Source organism: Neodiprion lecontei, chromosome 1 (assembly GCF_021901455.1).
Source record: "Neodiprion lecontei isolate iyNeoLeco1 chromosome 1, iyNeoLeco1.1, whole genome shotgun sequence".
In the NCBI taxonomy this organism is placed as follows: Eukaryota; Metazoa; Arthropoda; class Insecta; order Hymenoptera; family Diprionidae; genus Neodiprion; species Neodiprion lecontei.
This window is the reverse complement of record NC_060260.1, coordinates 29,763,775-29,782,583: the sequence shown is the minus strand read 5'-3', so window position 1 is coordinate 29,782,583 and position 18,809 is coordinate 29,763,775. Positions and strand designations below refer to the sequence as shown.

General features: G+C 40.6%; 1 protein-coding gene across 1 annotated transcript; it reads right to left on the bottom strand.

Moving 5' to 3' along the window:
- Nucleotides 1-1,513: 1,513 nt before the first annotated feature.
- On the bottom strand, nt 1,514-17,542 carry LOC107221754 (epidermal retinol dehydrogenase 2). Its single transcript, XM_015660875.2, has 8 exons — nt 17,385-17,542; nt 15,636-16,189; nt 6,762-6,886; nt 6,339-6,449; nt 3,850-4,011; nt 3,074-3,156; nt 2,834-2,950; nt 1,514-2,705 (listed from the first exon to the last, which is right to left on the bottom strand). The coding sequence occupies exons 2-8, from the start codon at nt 15,862-15,864 to the stop codon at nt 2,516-2,518; spliced, it is 1,017 nt and encodes a 338-aa protein (XP_015516361.2). The 5' UTR covers nt 15,865-16,189; nt 17,385-17,542; the 3' UTR covers nt 1,514-2,515.
- Nucleotides 17,543-18,809: the final 1,267 nt, after the last annotated feature.

The following is an 18,809-nucleotide window of genomic DNA, read 5'->3' as shown; positions in this document are numbered from 1 at the left end:
AAATCACCTGAGCGTATTCTTTACTAATCAAGGAAAAAATACCTAACAGGCGAGACTATCAAACAGATATTTTTTTTTTTGTATCTGCGATGAATGAATTCGTTTGCAATACACTACTGCTTACGATTAGAATTATACCTTTTGCCTCAAGCGCGGAGAACATCGTGCAGTTATGTATAACAATTATTCAATGCCTAATGCGTTGCGATAACATCGGACGTGACTTCTACAGGTGAAATTCCGGCTCAGGTTGTGTCACGTTTATTTCTTTTATTTTGGTTTGATTGTCCGTGGTGGAAAAGTGGGTCGTACAGGTAGTTATAAGGTAACCAAGTTTACGTGATGTATCAACGAAGAAGATTAGATAAATAGTATCTATACTTATGTGGCAGAAGTGTGCAGCGAGGATAAAAGATACAAACGAGCAGGTAAAAATATCATAGAAATGTAGATCATTCTCGGGTAAAAACCGCAGTGTCGTGTAAAATTGTACTTTATTACTAAAAAATAAAAAAAAACACGAAAATTCTAATAATAATACATCAATCGTATTTACTCGATTATATTATCATTTACAAACATCACTTATATATTATTAAATTTTATCGCGCAGCGATTTGAAAGGCAAGTAATGGCACTAGGCCTAACCTATCTAATCTTCGAGTAAAGTAAAATTAGTTTTCGAAATAAATTTCAACGACAATGGTGCACTATTATGTACTTGAGCATGGTAATAACGAGTTCGGTTTGGAGACGGGATGTGATTTCGGTTTTTTCCATTACGATGATCGGGCCTTTGCACTTGTGAAATGAAAAAAACTTGTTTATATATTTATAACACGGAGAAACTGAAAATAATTGGTTCTTATGTTTTCTTATTCATCCAAAAAAATAACTGCGGATGTGACAAGCAATCGGATTTCACTGATTTCGTAATATATAGATATACCCGGGAATAAACCTTGGCATGTGGAAACCTTAATTATTTTTGCCTTATCTGCCCGACATGGACATATATTATTTTCACGCAAAAATCCAATTAAATGAGAAATTTACTCAGAAGTTGGTCTTGCATTCCTTCATCTCGGTCAACACTCTTCATCCGAGTCTTAACATATCTTCACCAACATCATAATCACTTAAAAATTGACCGGACACGTAGCCGCAGTTTCGTTTGTATTCAACAACAACTTTCGATCACGTATCGTGCGTGGAGTTGCGGGTCAATCGTGTGCAACCGTGCATCATTCATCGTCAAATTACCTAATGAATTGCGTAATCATTATATCGTATATAATACACTTACTCCTAATTTATATTTAGTTCATGTGTCAGAGCTACCACATTTTTACCCCGCTACAGTTAGTATACGCTACGCGCACTCAAACGTTATCTATACGACAAAGGGTGGAATTGTGGAAAGCGTTGTTGTACAAGTACGCGTGGGATCCTCGAATACAGAAAGTACGCTTTTTGCTCGTGCATGTAACAATTATTGATAATCAGTTGCAAATCGTTAGTATACTTATATATTTCATAGAGTTTATATTACACCGTGGTTATATCTATAAATAACAGTTACATATTTTACAAAATTATTTAGCACAACTTTATACTCTTATTAATATTCATCCGATACGAAATCCAAGGTACATATATCTACCAGCGAATGTAGTCTCACACTGTACGGGAAAAGGTAACTATCATTTACTTATCGTATGAGTGTGACTCTCTTGGAAATAAAACACGTCAATCTATCGTAAAATATACAAAATTCGCGTCAGGTTTATTAGATCAAAAAACGATTAAGCGACGCCTTCTTTAATTAACTGTTTTTCTTACACATGGAAATCGAACACGATCATAAATTCGTGAGCGCGTAACACACATGCACGCCTGCGACGACGAAAAACATTTGTCTGAAAATGTCCGTTCACAGATTAAACGACATGCACATATGTGATAAAAATTTACATTCGCTCATTGGAGTGGACTGCAACGAATATTGATATTTCAAAGTTACTTTAACGCGTCAAGATTCATGCATTCGTTTCCATTTTCGTTCATCAAAGTTGTATCTTACGATGGTTCTCCTCATGTATCCCCGCAGAATCAGGTTGCCGAAAGAAAGGCGAATTTTTCGGAATGCAGGATAATTTCCTGATTATTTCGAATGTCAATTTTTCCCCGCATACTATATAATTTTCGCCGGTGCAGCGAGTTTCTTGATCTCTTACATTAGTAATAACAGTTCCAACGTCGCTATCATCATCTTGTCCACATTTTGCATAATATTTTAATAACTCGTCCGTTGATGGAGTGATAAGTTTAATATGCGAGACTATTCGTTTAATATCTATGTATATATATCATCATTTATTCGTCGCTGAGCGGGATACTCATGCTGAAATGGCTGCGTCAGTCGCACTCGGTTTTCAACAACGAGTAAATGACCGTGTGTACGTAGGTACGAGAAGCCGCAAAAGCGGCGAGGATGTCAAACGAGTGAGCACCTTTACGGTTTCCTCTCTGAGCTCGAGACGCGCCTTGCAATTTGATGATGAAGCGTCGCGCCGTTTTGGTCCTTGGAAGAGATGCTCGTGACCGCGGGTTCCTTTTTGGAAGGTGCGGGAACCTCGTGACCCGGGGACGCGTCCCGGACCAGACCTCGCAAGAACATCGCGGCACAAGTCCACGGGAACATCCTGCAGAAATTGGTAAAATTGGCAAAATTGGTAATGATATCGCAACAATAACACCTCTCCCTCTAGTTTTTCACGAATTCTTTCACCCCTCCGTAACACCCCTCGATCTGAACCGAGCTTCTTCTCACCATTTGAAAGCGAGCATGACTTGGAGATAGCCAGGTACAATCGCGTACTTCTCGTTACATCGCATCGCCGTGATAACTCTATCAGCAACCTCGTTGGAATTCAAAGTCGGGACAAACCTGGAAACAAGTGTTTCTGTTAGAACTTGGGTAGAAAACCGATGAATAATAGTGATAGGCTATATGAGATACAAATAAATATGTCAATTGTTTTAACAGAATCATTTTAGATGAGCTTCTTACCTGGATTGTACATCCTCGAACATGCCCGTGCTGCGAATAAAGTAGGGACATATGACCGTGGTCTGAATGTTGTAACCTTCGGCCTGAAATAGGATGAAAAAAATTGTGGAAAATGTGACGACTCAAGGACAGAGACGAAGCAGGAATCTGATATGGTTCTTGATTCAACCGGGAGAATTGTGATGTTTCGAGTTCTCAATGACGCTGCAAATATTGGACAAGTATACAATTATATAACGCGTGCACGACAGTGTGTGTAGTGCATGTAAATACAACAGCGTCACGATTCGATACAGTCGACAAAAGTTGCAGGTAATTGTTTACGGATGAAAGTCGAATATTTTTAGAGACTTACTCCACTAGACAATTATTAGCGAGGATAAATTTTACTCTATAGTCCGTGATATGCTTCTGCAACGAAATTAATAATATATGCGGATGAACACCGCTTTTGGAATTCTGTCTGCCTTGCATTACGAGTTCTCCTACCTTCGACGCATAGTACCATCCATTTTTATCCTTGACATCTATCATGGATTTCACAGAAGCGAAGTATTCCTCGTTTCTCGTGATAAGCAAAGATCTACGAAATTATTTTCGTCCGAATACTCGGTCACTTTTAGCCAGGTGTGCCGATTTTTCGTTACTACAGCAGTTTTGAATCATATCACGAAAGGCGGATTGAAGTGCGGGAGTTCGAAGCGAATGTAACTTTCGCAATATCCGGCTGCATCACAAGCACGAATGGCATGTGTCAGTTAACATCTAATTCTTACCTCCAACTCCATCCTGAGAGCCTCGTCGAATCCAACGGCTGCGAATTTGGAAGCACAGTAGTCGACCAGTTTTGGAATGCCCACGTAACCAGCCAAACTAGCGATGCTAACGATGTGGCCTTTGTCGCTTGCCATCATTTCCGGGAGGAATGCTTTCACAGTCTGAAATCGTTAGGATCATTTTTAATTGCAGGTCGGTCAAGGTCAATATGGGTTCCCACATTCGTCGTCATAGTTCCGAATGTATTGACGATTCTCGTGGACTTGTGCGTAAACTTTGTCGATCATCAGATCGATTTCAAGCTAGATTCAAGGAGATCAGGTTAAACGAGATGGAATAAGTAAATCTATACATATTAAGTAGCAAGGATTTAATTATGGACAATTTCACCTTGTTCACATCTGAAAGAGAATCTTAAGAGTTTTGCACACATGGAGTAAAATCTACAAGTATAAAGTATCACATGTATAAATAACACGTAAGAAATCCTTGCAAATGATAAAAACCTAATCGTAAACAAAAAAATTCGAGCCAACCAGTTTCCTGCAGTAATTATAACCTGATCGATGATGACAGACGTAGCAACATGCACCAGCAGATGTTGGATAATGCCGCAGTATATCCTTGACCACGCCGGGTGTAAAGAACACGGGGACGACAGGTATTTGTACGTCGAAATCACAGAGCAAAGTGTGATCTTGAATCGGATTTGGCAAAACGCTAAAAGCTCGCCCTTGAGGTGCAGTCTCTTTCCGTACGTCGCGCCGTACCTTAGATTTTGCACCTTTGATGCGAAAAGAAGAAGTGAGATGCCGGGGAAATGTCACAAAGCACTTGAAGTTCAGCCTGGTGAATCAAGAGTCCTGCAATATAGTGCGGTAAACTTTTCTCCGATCGGGGTGTTCGTTGACAAAGAAATTGTCGGACTGTTGTGGAATATGGGGTAAGCGTTACAACAAGGCGTCGAGTCGGAGCAACGATCTCAAGAGATTTCAGAAGGTGAACAGGATTCCAGGGACGTTGCAACTATCGTGTAAAGACAAACTGTGGAGACACGTTAACGTTATGGCGGGTAAGTTCGGAAACAAGGCATTCGGGTTCATTCCCAAGACTTATATTCTCCCCGAAGAGAGTCGGCGACTTCGTCAGGTCTGGGAGGAAAACCGTGGAAAAAAATGGATCGTAAAGCCACCGAAAGCCGATCGAGGGGACGGAATACGCGTGGTGAACGAGTGGTGGGAGATACCGAAGTATCGCTCGATGGCTGTGCAGCGATATCTATCGAAGCCGAGATTAATTCGTGGCCAAAAGTTCGACATAAGGTTGTACGTCTTGATTACCAGCTTCAATCCGCTCAGGATATATCTGTACCGTGACGGCTTGGTCCGTTTTGCCACGGTGAGGTACGTCGACGGTGGATAATTACCTCACCGAGAGATGCATGCACCTCACGAACACGAACGTAAACAGGACAAACGCTGCATACAGAGTACCTTCGTCGGTAGATCCGCAATCCGGACATCTATGGTCTCTGAAGACTCTCTGGAAGTACTTGGAGAAGAGCGATGATTCGGTCGACGTCAATGGGATATGGAGCGAGATGAAAGACATGGTAGTGAAGACCGTTATCTCCGGGGAACCATCCGTCGAGAAAGTGCTCAAAGCCCGGAATCCGTCGCGGTACATACAACAACTGCTTCGAGATTCTGGGGTTCGACGTCATCCTTGATCGGGATTATAAGCCCTGGCTATTGGAGGTAAACCGCGGTCCTTCCATGAGCAATGACACGTCTGTCGAGTCTAACGTCAAAGGATCCTTGTTGAGGGATGCCCTGAACATGGCTGGTTATCAGCTACCGAACACCTTGTCAGTCACCGATATTCGGATCTTATCGAGGAGTTATCGACTCGGCCAAGTCTGTCACAATTCACGAATCTTTGAAGTGAATATCAGCCAGGAAGAAAGGCGGAAGCAAACATTCTTCGACCGCTGCAAAAATAGGGCGGATTATCTGACCGCGATCCTTGAAACTCTCACTCCTGACGACGCGAGGCGCCTAATCACCTACGAAGATGAGCTCACGCAGATCGGCGACTTCGAAAAACTCTTTCCAACTGCGACCAGCCACCTCTATTTTCAATATTTCAACCCCCTGAGATACTACAACATGCTATTTGACGCCTGGGAAACCAAGCACGGCAGCGGTAGGAAAAATGGGATTTTGGGGCTTCAGAGTTTGAGCAGAGAAAGGTATCACTTGATACTCGCAGGGTAGTCGACAAGCATCGCAATCGAGAAATCCAGCTTCGGGACTTCGCTCACGAATTAACGACCTTTCGCAAACTTTCAGTCGCACAGTGTGTGTATTTATTTAATAGCAATTATTATGCTGTGTAACCTGTTACGTATAGTAAATCTAGTGATTTTCAAACCTCTCACGTACGATTCTTTATATTTCAAACTCGTCAACGCAATAATCACACTTACCCAGAAATGGCTCATAATGTTAACGTCCATCGTGCGAATTATCAGGTGGTCAGGGGTGTCCAAAAACTTCTTTCCTGACACGATGCCAGCGTTGTTCACGAGAATTGTGACCTGGAAAAAGCAAACGCTGTACTTTATATACGAAATGGAATTCATTTTTCAACATTCGTTAAAGTATGTCACAAGTGTCGAATATTTTATCTGTTCCCATCTAACCATTCGCATGGTTATGCGTAATCATCGTCTATCGAGCTGCGGTCGCGACGACCTTTGCACACATTTTTACCCAACATCCCATCAACTTTCCATAAGAAATGTAGTTCCGTTTAACGAGAAGATATGTACTGATTATACGTGTATATTCAAACGTCGGATCCGCAGTTTTTACTATCGCATATGAATTAAAGAAAACCGAACAATTACCTTTCCTACTTCTTTTCGAAGGACGGCAGCCTTCTCATAAACATCTTCACGGTCGCACAGATCGCAAACATATCCGTAGCATAAACCCCCGGCTGCTTGCACCAGTTTTACAGTCTCCTCGATTCCTGCAACGGACAATAAATGAGAAAAAACTTACTCGGGTTTTCGAACCAAGTTTTTGTCATAAGAACATTATTAAAATCCCCGGACTTCTCTCTGGTGAAATATTGAACACATCTGATCATCAATTATTCATCAAGTCTCGTCCACCTTCCGTGACTGTTAAAAATTGAATATTTCCGAGCAGTAATAATTAGTGCATAATAAACTTTCTAGCCAATTGCACACGTTCCTTTCACCGGTTCAATGGATTCGAGTTCCAGTGCCGAGTATCGCGGCAGACTTGGCACAGGCAGTTTTGTGAACGATTAGCAGAAAAGAACTTGATAGATCGCGAAATACGAACTAGACCTTTTTCTCTTGCGAGAAAAATTTGAAAGTCCTCGTTACGCGAAGATCTCGCATAAGCGCAGTTTATCCTTTCTTTTTAGTTTAAATTCACGTTTATCCTTTCAACGCAAATGGCAATTCCGTACGATTACACAATATATTGTAATCCTGACGCCTAAATTTATACTCGCGCAGGTATGCTTGCAGCACGCTCTCTGGAATTCCACAACCATCTAGCATTCAAATTTTCGTTCATTATTTCTCGACTCAGGTTTCCAGCTAGGAGGTACAGTTCACCCATCTTCAAGGTTGTTCATTTTATCCCATGTAGGTGTTCGTAAATACTGATCTACGTCCATGAACCGCACTCTTGAACGAACAAGTCGTCTGTACATCCAATGATCAAGCTTTAAAGGTCTACGGAGTTTAACACAACTATGTAACAAGTTGAACTTGTTCAGCGTAATTTTTTGTTACATACATTCATGTCCTTTTTTCCACCGACCGAAAGACTATCGCATCATGCGTAAGTTCGCAATCATTTATAGTGTTTTCTGCCGATTCCTTTCCTTTAAATTAATAGTCAAGGATATATAGAAGCAGAGAGTACATAAGCAGTAAACAAAAGTGGAATTTATATTTACTGTTTTATAAAAAAAAAAACACGGGTAACCAAGTACAACGCGTGACGTGAATCCACACTTTCATTTCGCAATTAATTTCACTTGTTTCGTAAATTAAGATTTTATGATTACGCAGGTATTTTTCACGCGATAATTGTTTATAAGTCTGAACAACTTCTGACACGGCGACGGTAACATTGTTATTGTATTTTTCCCTGTCTTTTACTCTGCACGTGTGGGTGAAGGAAACGATCGTATGAATTGTTACCTTGCTGGTTTGCCTCATAGGCAAGCTTATAATCAGATATTCACGGTCTTACGTTATTCCTGGCGTCTGTTATTTCTGTCGCTTTGAAAAAGCTTCTCAGAGATAGCCGAGGTTTGGCTTCCATCTATTTAATAAGTCAGCGACAAAATACCAGCTTGAAGGCACGAAGAGAAGAACAATTTTTTCCCGATCTGTCGTATTTGTTTGATAATCCAGCTGTCCGTAGAATTCATGATTTATCAAATTGCAGCGATAAGTTAAGGAAATCTTCTTACTCGTCACTCGACGACTTGAGGTCAGTGTAGCCGGTGAATGTTCTGAAATAAACCGGTCTAGTAATACCTATACTTGCTTGTTCCGCTATTTAAACAAGTAGTCTCAATCTTCGAAGAGAGAGAAAGATCTTCAAAGTCGGATTTCACTCAGTCTTATCCGCCTTTATGTAAAACTTATTAGTTAGTTATATTTGAAAGAGTAGAATTTTTGTTGTCAATTCGAAAATTTCGCATTGGATTGATACCAAATTACAATCCGTGGAGGTCTGCACCGAAATTTAAAAAAACACATTTGTCGCGTGGTATTTTTCCGATGCATGCATTATAAATATTAATGAATCGTTAATGACTTGATATGCACGTGATAATACGATGTATCTGGCTTTTCATGTTATACTCATGCATATGCGTAAGTGAAACGGTACAACGGCTGGTTGATGTTGGATGTAAAATTGTAATGGGAATCGTGTATCTAGGTACCAAAATACGTCGTAGCCGTTATTGGTGAATAATACCGTTGCATACTTTTTGGGATATGAGGATATACTGCGTTAATATTCGGCATTGAGTTACTGTCAGCGGAGTGCTTATGCCGATAAAGGTATTGGTTGAGTTTCTTTCTAAAAAGTACCTATGACGCATAGTATAATAATATAATATATATTTATTCAACTTACAACAATATTTACACACGTTAAAAAGTCTATGGGTCAAAATTCATGTTAATCAAATACCGTGAGCACAATGTTTTTCGTCTGTTTGAGAAGGTGAAACAGGTCTGTGAATTCATGGTGTATACAGGATTTGCTAATTATGTCCTATAAATTAGCTATTCTGACCGAAGTGGCGATTAGTTTTTGCAGACGTTGTTAATCAAAATCACGACACGTGCGATCAATGGGAGTTGAAAATCAAATGTTTCATCATCTAGATTCCCTTTCACCTGCCGTGAACCATTGGCGTTGGTTGTCGGAGGTTAAAAACTGTTGCCAAAAGATCGGAGATTAATATCGATAGGTTTTAATAGGCGTTAAGATACCTCAAGCATCTCAATAAAAAGTTGATTCGAATTTGTGTCGGCGTAATTGCGATTACTCTAACTGGACGTTTATACAGGAGTGCAGAGTTTAAGAACTACGCATCTTAAATATTATTTTCCCCACGACGGGTAATAAGGACATAATATTCCCAACGAGAATTACCTGCCGAGGCTTACCTAGCAATCAAACACCTGCACAGTGTGACTATAGTTTCTCGGTTGCGCGTACGAGTGGCAAAGTTGCAAAGGCTAAGCAAGCTTGTCTGAAAAAGGCATCAACGCGAGCTCTGGTCGCCCAGATTCTAGTCTGGTAAAGTTTAATCTCTAGGCTTGATAACCTGTTTTTCAAGTAAGTAAATACACCGTCGCATATATGGATCGTACCTTGAGAATTCTAGAACAGAGTTTAACACGCCGATCGTTTGACATTGCTGAGGTACAACTTGCAGGCAAGTAAGTTGGCATCGCTTCGAGCTGGAAGGTGCAGAAATGATGATTTGGATAAACAATAAAAGTCTTTAACTCGATATTCGTGGTGCGGGTTCATTTCATTCACCGAGGTTCACGGATACTAAAGTTCAGAAAAAATATACGTGTACCTTTTTAAAGCTTGCATTAAGAGAAGGTTAATAGATAGTTTATTTGGAATCTCAGTGGGTGGCGATGGCCACTAAGTTAAAAGTCATTGATGCATCGATTAACCGAGTCCGAAAAAATCGTCGAATAATAGCGGAAAAGATTTTGATGATTTAGTTTCATTTGAAATATTTTTCAATTTCAGGTGAAAATATTAATTTATCTTTCACTTGTTACATCAAGCAGATACTTAGTAAGTAAGACAATGATAATAATTGATACTTCAATCATATAAATTGATATCGTATCGCGTCGTGTACGTGAGTAAAGTACAAAAACGGATTGTGAGGAAAAATAATCGAGTCGGTCGATTAATCGAGTTTGAATAATAATCGATTACACTCGCTCTATCGGGAAAAATAATTGATTGAATCGAAAATTAATGCATAGTAGCACAAATATTTTTCAAATGTGAAATAAAAAAAAAAAAAAATAGATGGTGAAAAGCATGCGCAGTACAGCCATACCTAATCGCTATCGTAATGGATATTCGTAATTGTACGTTCTCCGAGTCTCGTGTTATGTAGTTAGATTTAAGGTTAGCGGTAGTTGAAACCTCATTAAAGTATGAATTTCCAAAAATTCCAAGAGATAGTAAGATTGGGCGAAACAGAAATTGATCAGCATTATACATCCGCGTTGCTTATGCGTCAGTTGGTTGCAACAAGAAATTTGAAATCACATCGAATAATATTTTAATGGCATAGGAAAAAAAATTGTTATGTATAAGATATTTTTAAAAAACGATCAACTATCAATAATAATACCGTCTCTTAAATGCTCGTTTTAAATAACGACGAGGTTTCTGGCAATTCGTGTACCGTATAATTTGATACACCTTGTTTCCTTGGGCTTCGGTCTGAAGTCATCGCGCAAGGAAGAACTTAGCTGAATAACGAACATACCTTGTTTTCATAGGGCTACAGTTTCGTCTCGGTGCCAATTAAAATTTATTTCCGTAACACGTTTTTTTTTCAAGTTGGGCCGAAATGTGGCCTTACCTACGCTGATTTTCAACCGTCACACATACATAAGCCTTCCTCGGATCGTCGCGACGAATGCATGCGTGAAACAAAAATGTTGGTACCTCTTATCGTTATCCACAAACAGTTTTGTTTTCAAAATTGAAATGAGACGTGAAAAATGTTGAAAAATAAACGAAAGTAAAAAGAACATTCCACAGAACTTGAAAGTACAATAACAGTTGGTAAAAACGATCAACAGGCTGGCTGACCAGTTTCAGATAAATTTGCGAAACTTTTTTCTAGATCAACTTCGTAGTGGAATTATAATTTTACCAAAGCACGTTAATACGTTCATGTAAATTTCGAGGGCTAAGTTCACACTCGAGACAAGTTTCACGTAGAACTATAATAAAATTATTCTTTTGTCACAACTCTTCTGGCGCGATAAAGCCACCTGAGGTAATGATGGAATAAAATATTTCACGTATTGGACGTAGGCTGAAAAAGACAGCAGCCATACAATCGTGACTGATCATTCGTTGCGCTGCATGATAGAAGAAATATATTTTGTCATCGATGCGAGTACGAATCTACCATGTATCTGTGTAACTTATCGTATCGCCCAGTGAACAAAATAAATGAGAGAGATAAATAGATTTAAATGTGAAAAACAAAATGAATAGTGGTACGTGGCTCGTTTGTCTATCTGTTTTTCAGTCGGTTATACACGTACCGAGTGAATCGACTATCGTTGACTCGGGGCAAACATAAAGGTCAAACTTATCCGTAATCGTTTGGATAAATATTTATTCGCGATAAAAACGTATTGCCGAATCACGTTCTTCTTCCACCAGTGTGCACGAGTTGCATCGATAACTTTCAAACAATATACGCGTACCTACTCTACAAGCTGGCATGTATTTTGACGTACGTGCGTACGTAAATTATACCCACCATCAATCGCGACAATGAAATGACTCTGTCTTCTCACGTCATAGCAATAAAGTCGCAATTCTGTATGCGAGGAGAATTAGACCCTGAGGTAAATTGCCACATCGTTCTCACAATTGTTAAGCAAGTTGGACAAGTGTTGTGGTCATAACGAAACGGCTTGATTGGCCATGAATTTGGTCATTGAGGAAAAACGGGGCAGTAAATTGCGCGTCACAATATGACCTGAGTTTCACTTTCGTTAAAGCTTTTAAGGACGACATAATTCATGAGATATCCTTGGCGCCCAGCGTGACCCGAAGCAAAGAGTTTTGATCTTTGTTTGCGGATATAATGGAAGGCTGTAAGTGTGGTGAAGTTTATCCACCGCAGAAATATTAGCATTTCATTTCGGCCATCGGTATGAGTTTTAAGTCAACGAACGAATCGTGTGAACTAAGATTTCGTATTTTCATCGGTATGGATGGATTCTTAATGTTCCACCGACCTCACAACCGTGTTGCCAGGTATCGGAACGTCAACCTCTGACGCAATTGTGTCAGTGGCTGTGTGAAGAAATGCTTAGAATGCGATTAGAGGAAACCGAGATTAACTAACACCAGAAAACGATGTTCTGCGCTATTGATCTCGCGCGCATTTCCATAAGCCTGTAGTTGATTCGTTAATTCACTTTTTTGCGATTCTAACCGTCAGCGGGCAACATCGAATTATGTTGACGTAAACGAGTTGATAACCGGTGCAATTATTTCCAACGTCTTTAACGAGCTCCAAGAGCGCAAGATAACAACGTTGCGAGAAGAAAATGTGCGATCAGCAAATGGGTATTGATATGCTGAATCTGTGTCGTGTCTTTGCGATACTGTGAAAAAAAAACAAACGACTATCAAGCCTTAAGCAGAATTAATCAATATCATTCTTGGCCTGAATTTCGACTATCTAACAGATATAAATTTTTTTTTCTTGATATCAGCGTACCAGTAATTCGTTATATTCTTGACGATGATCACGTGCCGGTTGGCTGATCGCAATTAAATCCGATCGCTACTAACGTATGCTACTAAGAAACTGAGTAACATTTAAATATCATTATAACGATATTTTGATTTCAGTCCCTCAAGGAGAAAATTGCGACTAGACATTCGATATTTTGTCTTTTGAAATATTATATTAGTGTCAGGATGATCTGGCAGCTAATACCGTAAGATTTTTTAGAAATACTGCGAGGACTGCGCTATAAATAATTCTGAAATTCCATCGCTGCGTAAATGAAAGCCGACGCTTGGTACTTACATCATTGGATTACAAATCATAAGGAAAAAAAAAAATAATTTCCTTAATGAACGGCCGTTATTCTTGGACGTCGATTTATTCTGTGAAGCATTCTTTTACGCTCTTTTTCTCAGTAAGAAGCCGAAACGCTATTCGTGATTTGATTCGAGCACAGTTTGGAAAAGGAACGATAAAAGTTGCAGATCGTTGTACGTAAGGGCGATCTCAACAGTTCCGACTAAAGTCAAGTACGAAAAACTTGGGCTTCGTAAAAATCGTGATCCCTCTCAATCGTGAACCACAACAGATATTCAAACGTTCACGATAACTTACTCCTCTGAAGAGTGTTTGTCGCGAAGTGACAATTTAGCTCTTAAAAAAATACGCTCGAGTACGCAAATAAATCAGTGACAGCTTGAAAATTGTTCACGTAATTCATCACACGTCGATCGAGGAAGGGTGCAATCAAAGCGGCTTTTCATTCGTTGCATAAGACGGTGTCCATGACCTGTGAAACGCAACCCAGCGCCAACAGTGCAGTTTCAAACCACTTAGGATCCCCCTTTGCAAACCTCGTGAAAGTGATATGTGTCTACGCTTGTGAACACGAGGCTTGGCTAGTTGGTTTCTTTTTCTTTTTCATCGTTTTATCTTCCTATCTTTTTTTTTTTTTTTTCTTCTTCTACTTTATCCTCAGCTGTTGTCTTTTCATTCTTTGTTTTCCCACAGAACAGCTTTGCATCGTAACGTGCAGCGTTACATCGGTAGGCAAGATCGTTTAGATGTGCACTTGGCCGTGTTGCAGAGAAAGTGAAGGGGAAAAATGTCACGTCAAAAAGTTTGCTTTGCGAGCAAATATTGAAACGCGACGAGTCTTTACGAGGCAACCTTACTTCGCAAAGCTATTAAGTCCAGGTCATTTATCACACGGACAACGAAGCAGCTTAATTCGTTAGCAGAGTCATCAAAGGAATTGAATTATTTTCGAAGATGGTGAAGCTATAAAGGAACTTGTGACCGAATGAAATACCTACCCGTGGAATATTCGTTCGGGTCTTAATTAGTTTTTAATGCACTGCGTTAACTGATAACACAGCTTTAGGAAATCGATCGTAACTCGTGTTTCTTAAGCCACAAAATATTTACGTCACCAATTCGTTACAGAGATATTTCTCCTTTGTTAGCTTACATGAAAACGACTTTAAAAACTTTTCTTATATACCCTGAAACTTTTTATTTCCATACTGTGATAAAAATTTATTACCACGTAACTTGGACAGCTAACTTTTCGTCTTTACCCTCGATAACCGGATTTTATGCTAATGAAAAAAGTTAAATTTGCCCAAATTATTTCTCTCCGCGAACAACGTAAGAAGAACCTACGCCACCTGCAGCTAATCGAATTTCGTTGATAATCACTTCCAACGTTATAAAAATAGCGTGCTAGTTGCGTAACAGAAATTCGTTTCTCTGTACATATTTTTCGAACGTATATGGTTTTCTTCATACGAGTGTGCGTGTAAGTGACAACGTAAACGTTCGATGGTTCAAAGCGTGTCCGTAGGGCCTGTATCTTTGCGTAACCATTTGTGTTCTCAATTATTATTATTATTTATTTATTTATTTACCTATTTTCTCATCCCACATTAGAAACGCAAGCATTGCATAGTATTTAACGCCCTAAAATTGACGCGTATATATATATATATATTCAAAGAGCGTTTAAGGATTATAACATATGTATACGTTGGGTTCATTATCGAAAGCGACGAAGAGGAGTTAAGATTAAATGTGTTGGGAAAAATTGAATAATTACACGTTCGATCGTAACGTGCAACAGCCACGTTCTAAAATTAAAATTCACACGTGTTGAAACGTCACGAGCGTTACAAGCGATCGAAACGGAGAAAGTTTACCTGTGTTTAAGTTAGCGAGCCGGTTCTATAGGTGAAACGTAACAAAATTTAGAACAACAAGCGTAAGGTGAGAGGATCGAAAAGGTAACATTTGGAAAGATAAACGTGAAGAGAAGGTGCAAGCGTTCGAAGTTCAAATTCATCGATTCACGAATAGACCGATACACTTACGTTACATTGTTTTCGATCTTAAAATTTTTCTTACACAATTTCCGTCAGACACTTAAAAATATTCGTCTACCTTTTGTCCGTATCACGAAAGTACGAGAGTCGGTAACGACCGTTTCCTAACTCCCAGAAGATAAACAAGTCTGCCGGTGTAGGAAGTATTTCATGAAAAACGTGTAAGGTAATCACCGACGATGGGCTTCGCGATGCTGGGACTCGTTTAGAAGCAAACAATTCCACTAACGACGGTAATTAGGCCGAGGAGCGTTGAAACAACGTTGACTATATCCAAATGCATATTCGAAAATACTCACCGGCTTTGTTGATGTCCCAGACAACGACGACGGCTCCAAGTTTGGCCAGCCGTAGGGAAAGAAGCCTCCCCAAGCCGCTTCCACCCCCTGTGACGAGGGCTACTTCACCGGAAACACTTTTCATCCGGTATTTCAACGGTGTGAACAGTTTGATTATTCCCTCGACGATGGCTATCAGGGAGAGGAGTAGAAAGCCGATAATATCGCCGGTTGATCGGAGGAAGGACATTTTTATCACGGCACAGATCGATCCGTATATAAAAACAACAAATCCAACAAGTAGCGCAAGTTGTTTAATTTGAGGAAACTTCTTTCGCCCCGATCGCCGGCGTCGCTTCAGCTCGTTCTCATAACTCCGAACGCCCTGAGATTTCTCTTTTCTATCAGGGGTGTATTCGCAGCCTTGATTTTACGTGCCAGTCGGATCGAAGTTGACTTTATCAGGATCCACAGGCGACGTTGGATCTCAGTAAAAGGCAAAGAACTGCGCCCGCGTGGTAGATATTGTTGCAGAGAGCAGCGGTTCGAACGAGGGGTGAGCCCGACGTTCGCATCTGTAACAATAAAAAGAGGGTGAGAATTTCGTCATCGATCGGTGAACGCCGCGATTTCGCAAGGTAACTATCGTAGGATGGATATGTCTGTGTGTGATAATGAGAAGAATCCGTCTCAACGCGTAACGCGAATGTTAATCCTTTTCTCAAATCCTGCAACATCGATACGCGTGCACGTAACAGGATTCGAAAGCCGAATAGCCGAGAGAGCCCATCGGGTTTGCGACAATCTCAGGCAAATTTGACCAGTCTTGACTCTGGGAGAAGAGGAGAGGAGAAAGAGAGCCTAATAGCAGAGATATTAAAGTGAATACGCCGACTGTCCGGAGCTACTTTCTAATATTATACCCAAATCTCTCTGTAGACACTTTCATTCGCCTCGCGGAAGTTTGGTGGTTTTTTTCAGCCTTTATTATTGTTATTACACACACAAACGAGCGAGCGCGCATCTACACGGAGACACACACGTGGGAGCAGGATTTTCATCCCCTCTGTTCGGCAGACGGGAAAATCCATAGGATTCGACACGCGTCTACGACACGAACGTAAGGACGCCCGAGTTGTGTTATGTCGGGTACGTTCACCGGGGTGAAAAGAGGAAAACCGACAATACGTAATCTGTTGCGGCTTCGAGAGGAAGTCGGATTAAGATTGCGCAAGAGTCGGTCGAAATTGTAAACAGCGTAACGTGGATCCTTCGTATCGCCTCGAGAGTAAGGATTCTGGCGTGTCTTCGGCAAGAGTTCGAGATTAAAGTTTTTGCAACGCGACAGAGATTTCTTTGACACATTCTTATTTACACTTAGCTAACAGTAAACGCTGATTTCGGTCGAAGAATTGCCCGAGGGGCCTTAATATCTCGATCCCGCGTACGTTAAAACGACTCGTAAATGAAAGATCACGATTACGCGATGTGGGTCGATTTGACTCGACTTTCCTTCGCGGTCGAAATATAAGATTTTTTTTGCGCCCGGATATTTAAACCGTTTCAAATCGTCCGGTAGGTAAGGAGCAACGCGTACGCGAACGATCACGTTGCGCGTAACGGGATTCGAAAAATGTGTTTCGGTTTGCACGGAGTGCAGGGAAAGGTGAAATGCGGGATCCAAGGAAAAGGAGAGATGATCGAATTTCGGGAAAATCGAAAGACGCGATGAGAATCGGTGACGGGACTAGGTGAAAAAGAGATTCCTACCCGTAGACCAAGACGAGGACTGCGGCACGATGATATCCCGTCACGACTACGGTTCGGGCCACACTGATGACTGAAAGCCGCTTGTGAATCGGAAAGAACGACGGCCGGCCCCACCGGAGTTAGTCTTGCTGGTGCCGCTTGTACCTAACGAGAGTACGCCGAGCGACAGGAAGAGGCTTTGTGCGTTTCCTCTCCTCCGTTGGCGGGAATTTCAATTGATTTTTCCCTTGATTTTTCGATTCCGAGAAAAATCGAAGCGGAAACCCCCGGTTGCCTTGCTCGGTGAAGTGGGAAAGGGAAGGAGAACTTTTCTCAGGCGGGATCGAGTTCTGCCGGTCTAACCGGTGATAAAGACGCTGTTCGAACCCCCCGCTACGAATCGATGAATCGTTGTTGTTAATCAACGGGTCGCCGGGATGGCGACAGATCATTTTTAACTCATTAACGCCAAGGTTAAGGGTGAACGAATATTAAATGTCGCCTTTCATGGTGATTTATATTCTGAATAAACATCCTGAGCATTGTTGATTGCTTGTTTAACCATGGCTGAGAATTTCCGCTGTCTCAGTCCCGCCTTCGAGCTTTATGGCATTGCTGGCCATAAAACTTCGATCCCGAGATAAATAGTCGCAGAAAATGTGCGATTAATAATTTTTATTCGCACCTGCTCTACGAGTTGAAAAAATTTCAAGGTAATTTTTCAATTTACTGTCCAGTATAATTCCCCTGTAAACTCGTTATTATTCGATTGGAGGAGGCGTCGTCCTCTTCTATCCTTATTACATAAGGTAAAGTTGCGTCGTGTTGTTGTATCACTCGTGCATATTACGACGTGCAAATGTATCGATAACTTTATGTCGAAAATTGCAACTAGCTTTTACGACAGTAATAGTGGTCCGTAGAATTAACCGTCATCTTAACTGCCCCAACATAACATTTTAACGATATATTCAAACAAACCGGATATGCTCTACGAGTTCTAAAAACTTTTCACGTGATTTTTAATCACATGCATGTGCTGGTACTGCAGCCTAGGGCTATACGATAAATATATCGATCGATTAACAAGTGTTTCGAATATCCTAATTTCTACAAAGTATGCGACAGGATATTTTTCATTCACTGTTGACGAGATAAGTGTCCGACGTTAATCGAGTACCAAGTAGTAGGAGATTTATTACGTGCTTTTGCTTGGAAGGTACTTGATCGTTTCGTTATATTTTTCCTACGTATAATGGGGAAATATTCAACCAATTTTAGGTGATAGGAATAATCTATTTTTAATTATTTCTAACTATTATCAACGTAATGGTTCACAGAGAGACAAGATTTTCCAACGTTCGACAGGCAAGTATCACATGTTGGAATGTCGCCTCAGGACTCGACGATAGCGTGTTGAAACAACACCTGATAGAAATAAGGTAT

Excerpts from the sequence above, each read along its gene's own strand:
- LOC107221754 (XM_015660875.2), bottom strand. The coding sequence starts at position 15,864 with ATGTCCTTCCTCCGATCAACCGGCGATATTATCGGCTTTCTACTCCTC. Across the intron at positions 6,450-6,761 it reads TTCGAAAAGAAGTAGGAAAG|GTCACAATTCTCGTGAACAA; the intron begins GTAATTGTTCGG and ends TGCTTTTTCCAG. Across the intron at positions 2,951-3,073 it reads TTCGAGGATGTACAATCCAG|GTTTGTCCCGACTTTGAATT; the intron begins GTAAGAAGCTCA and ends ACTTGTTTCCAG.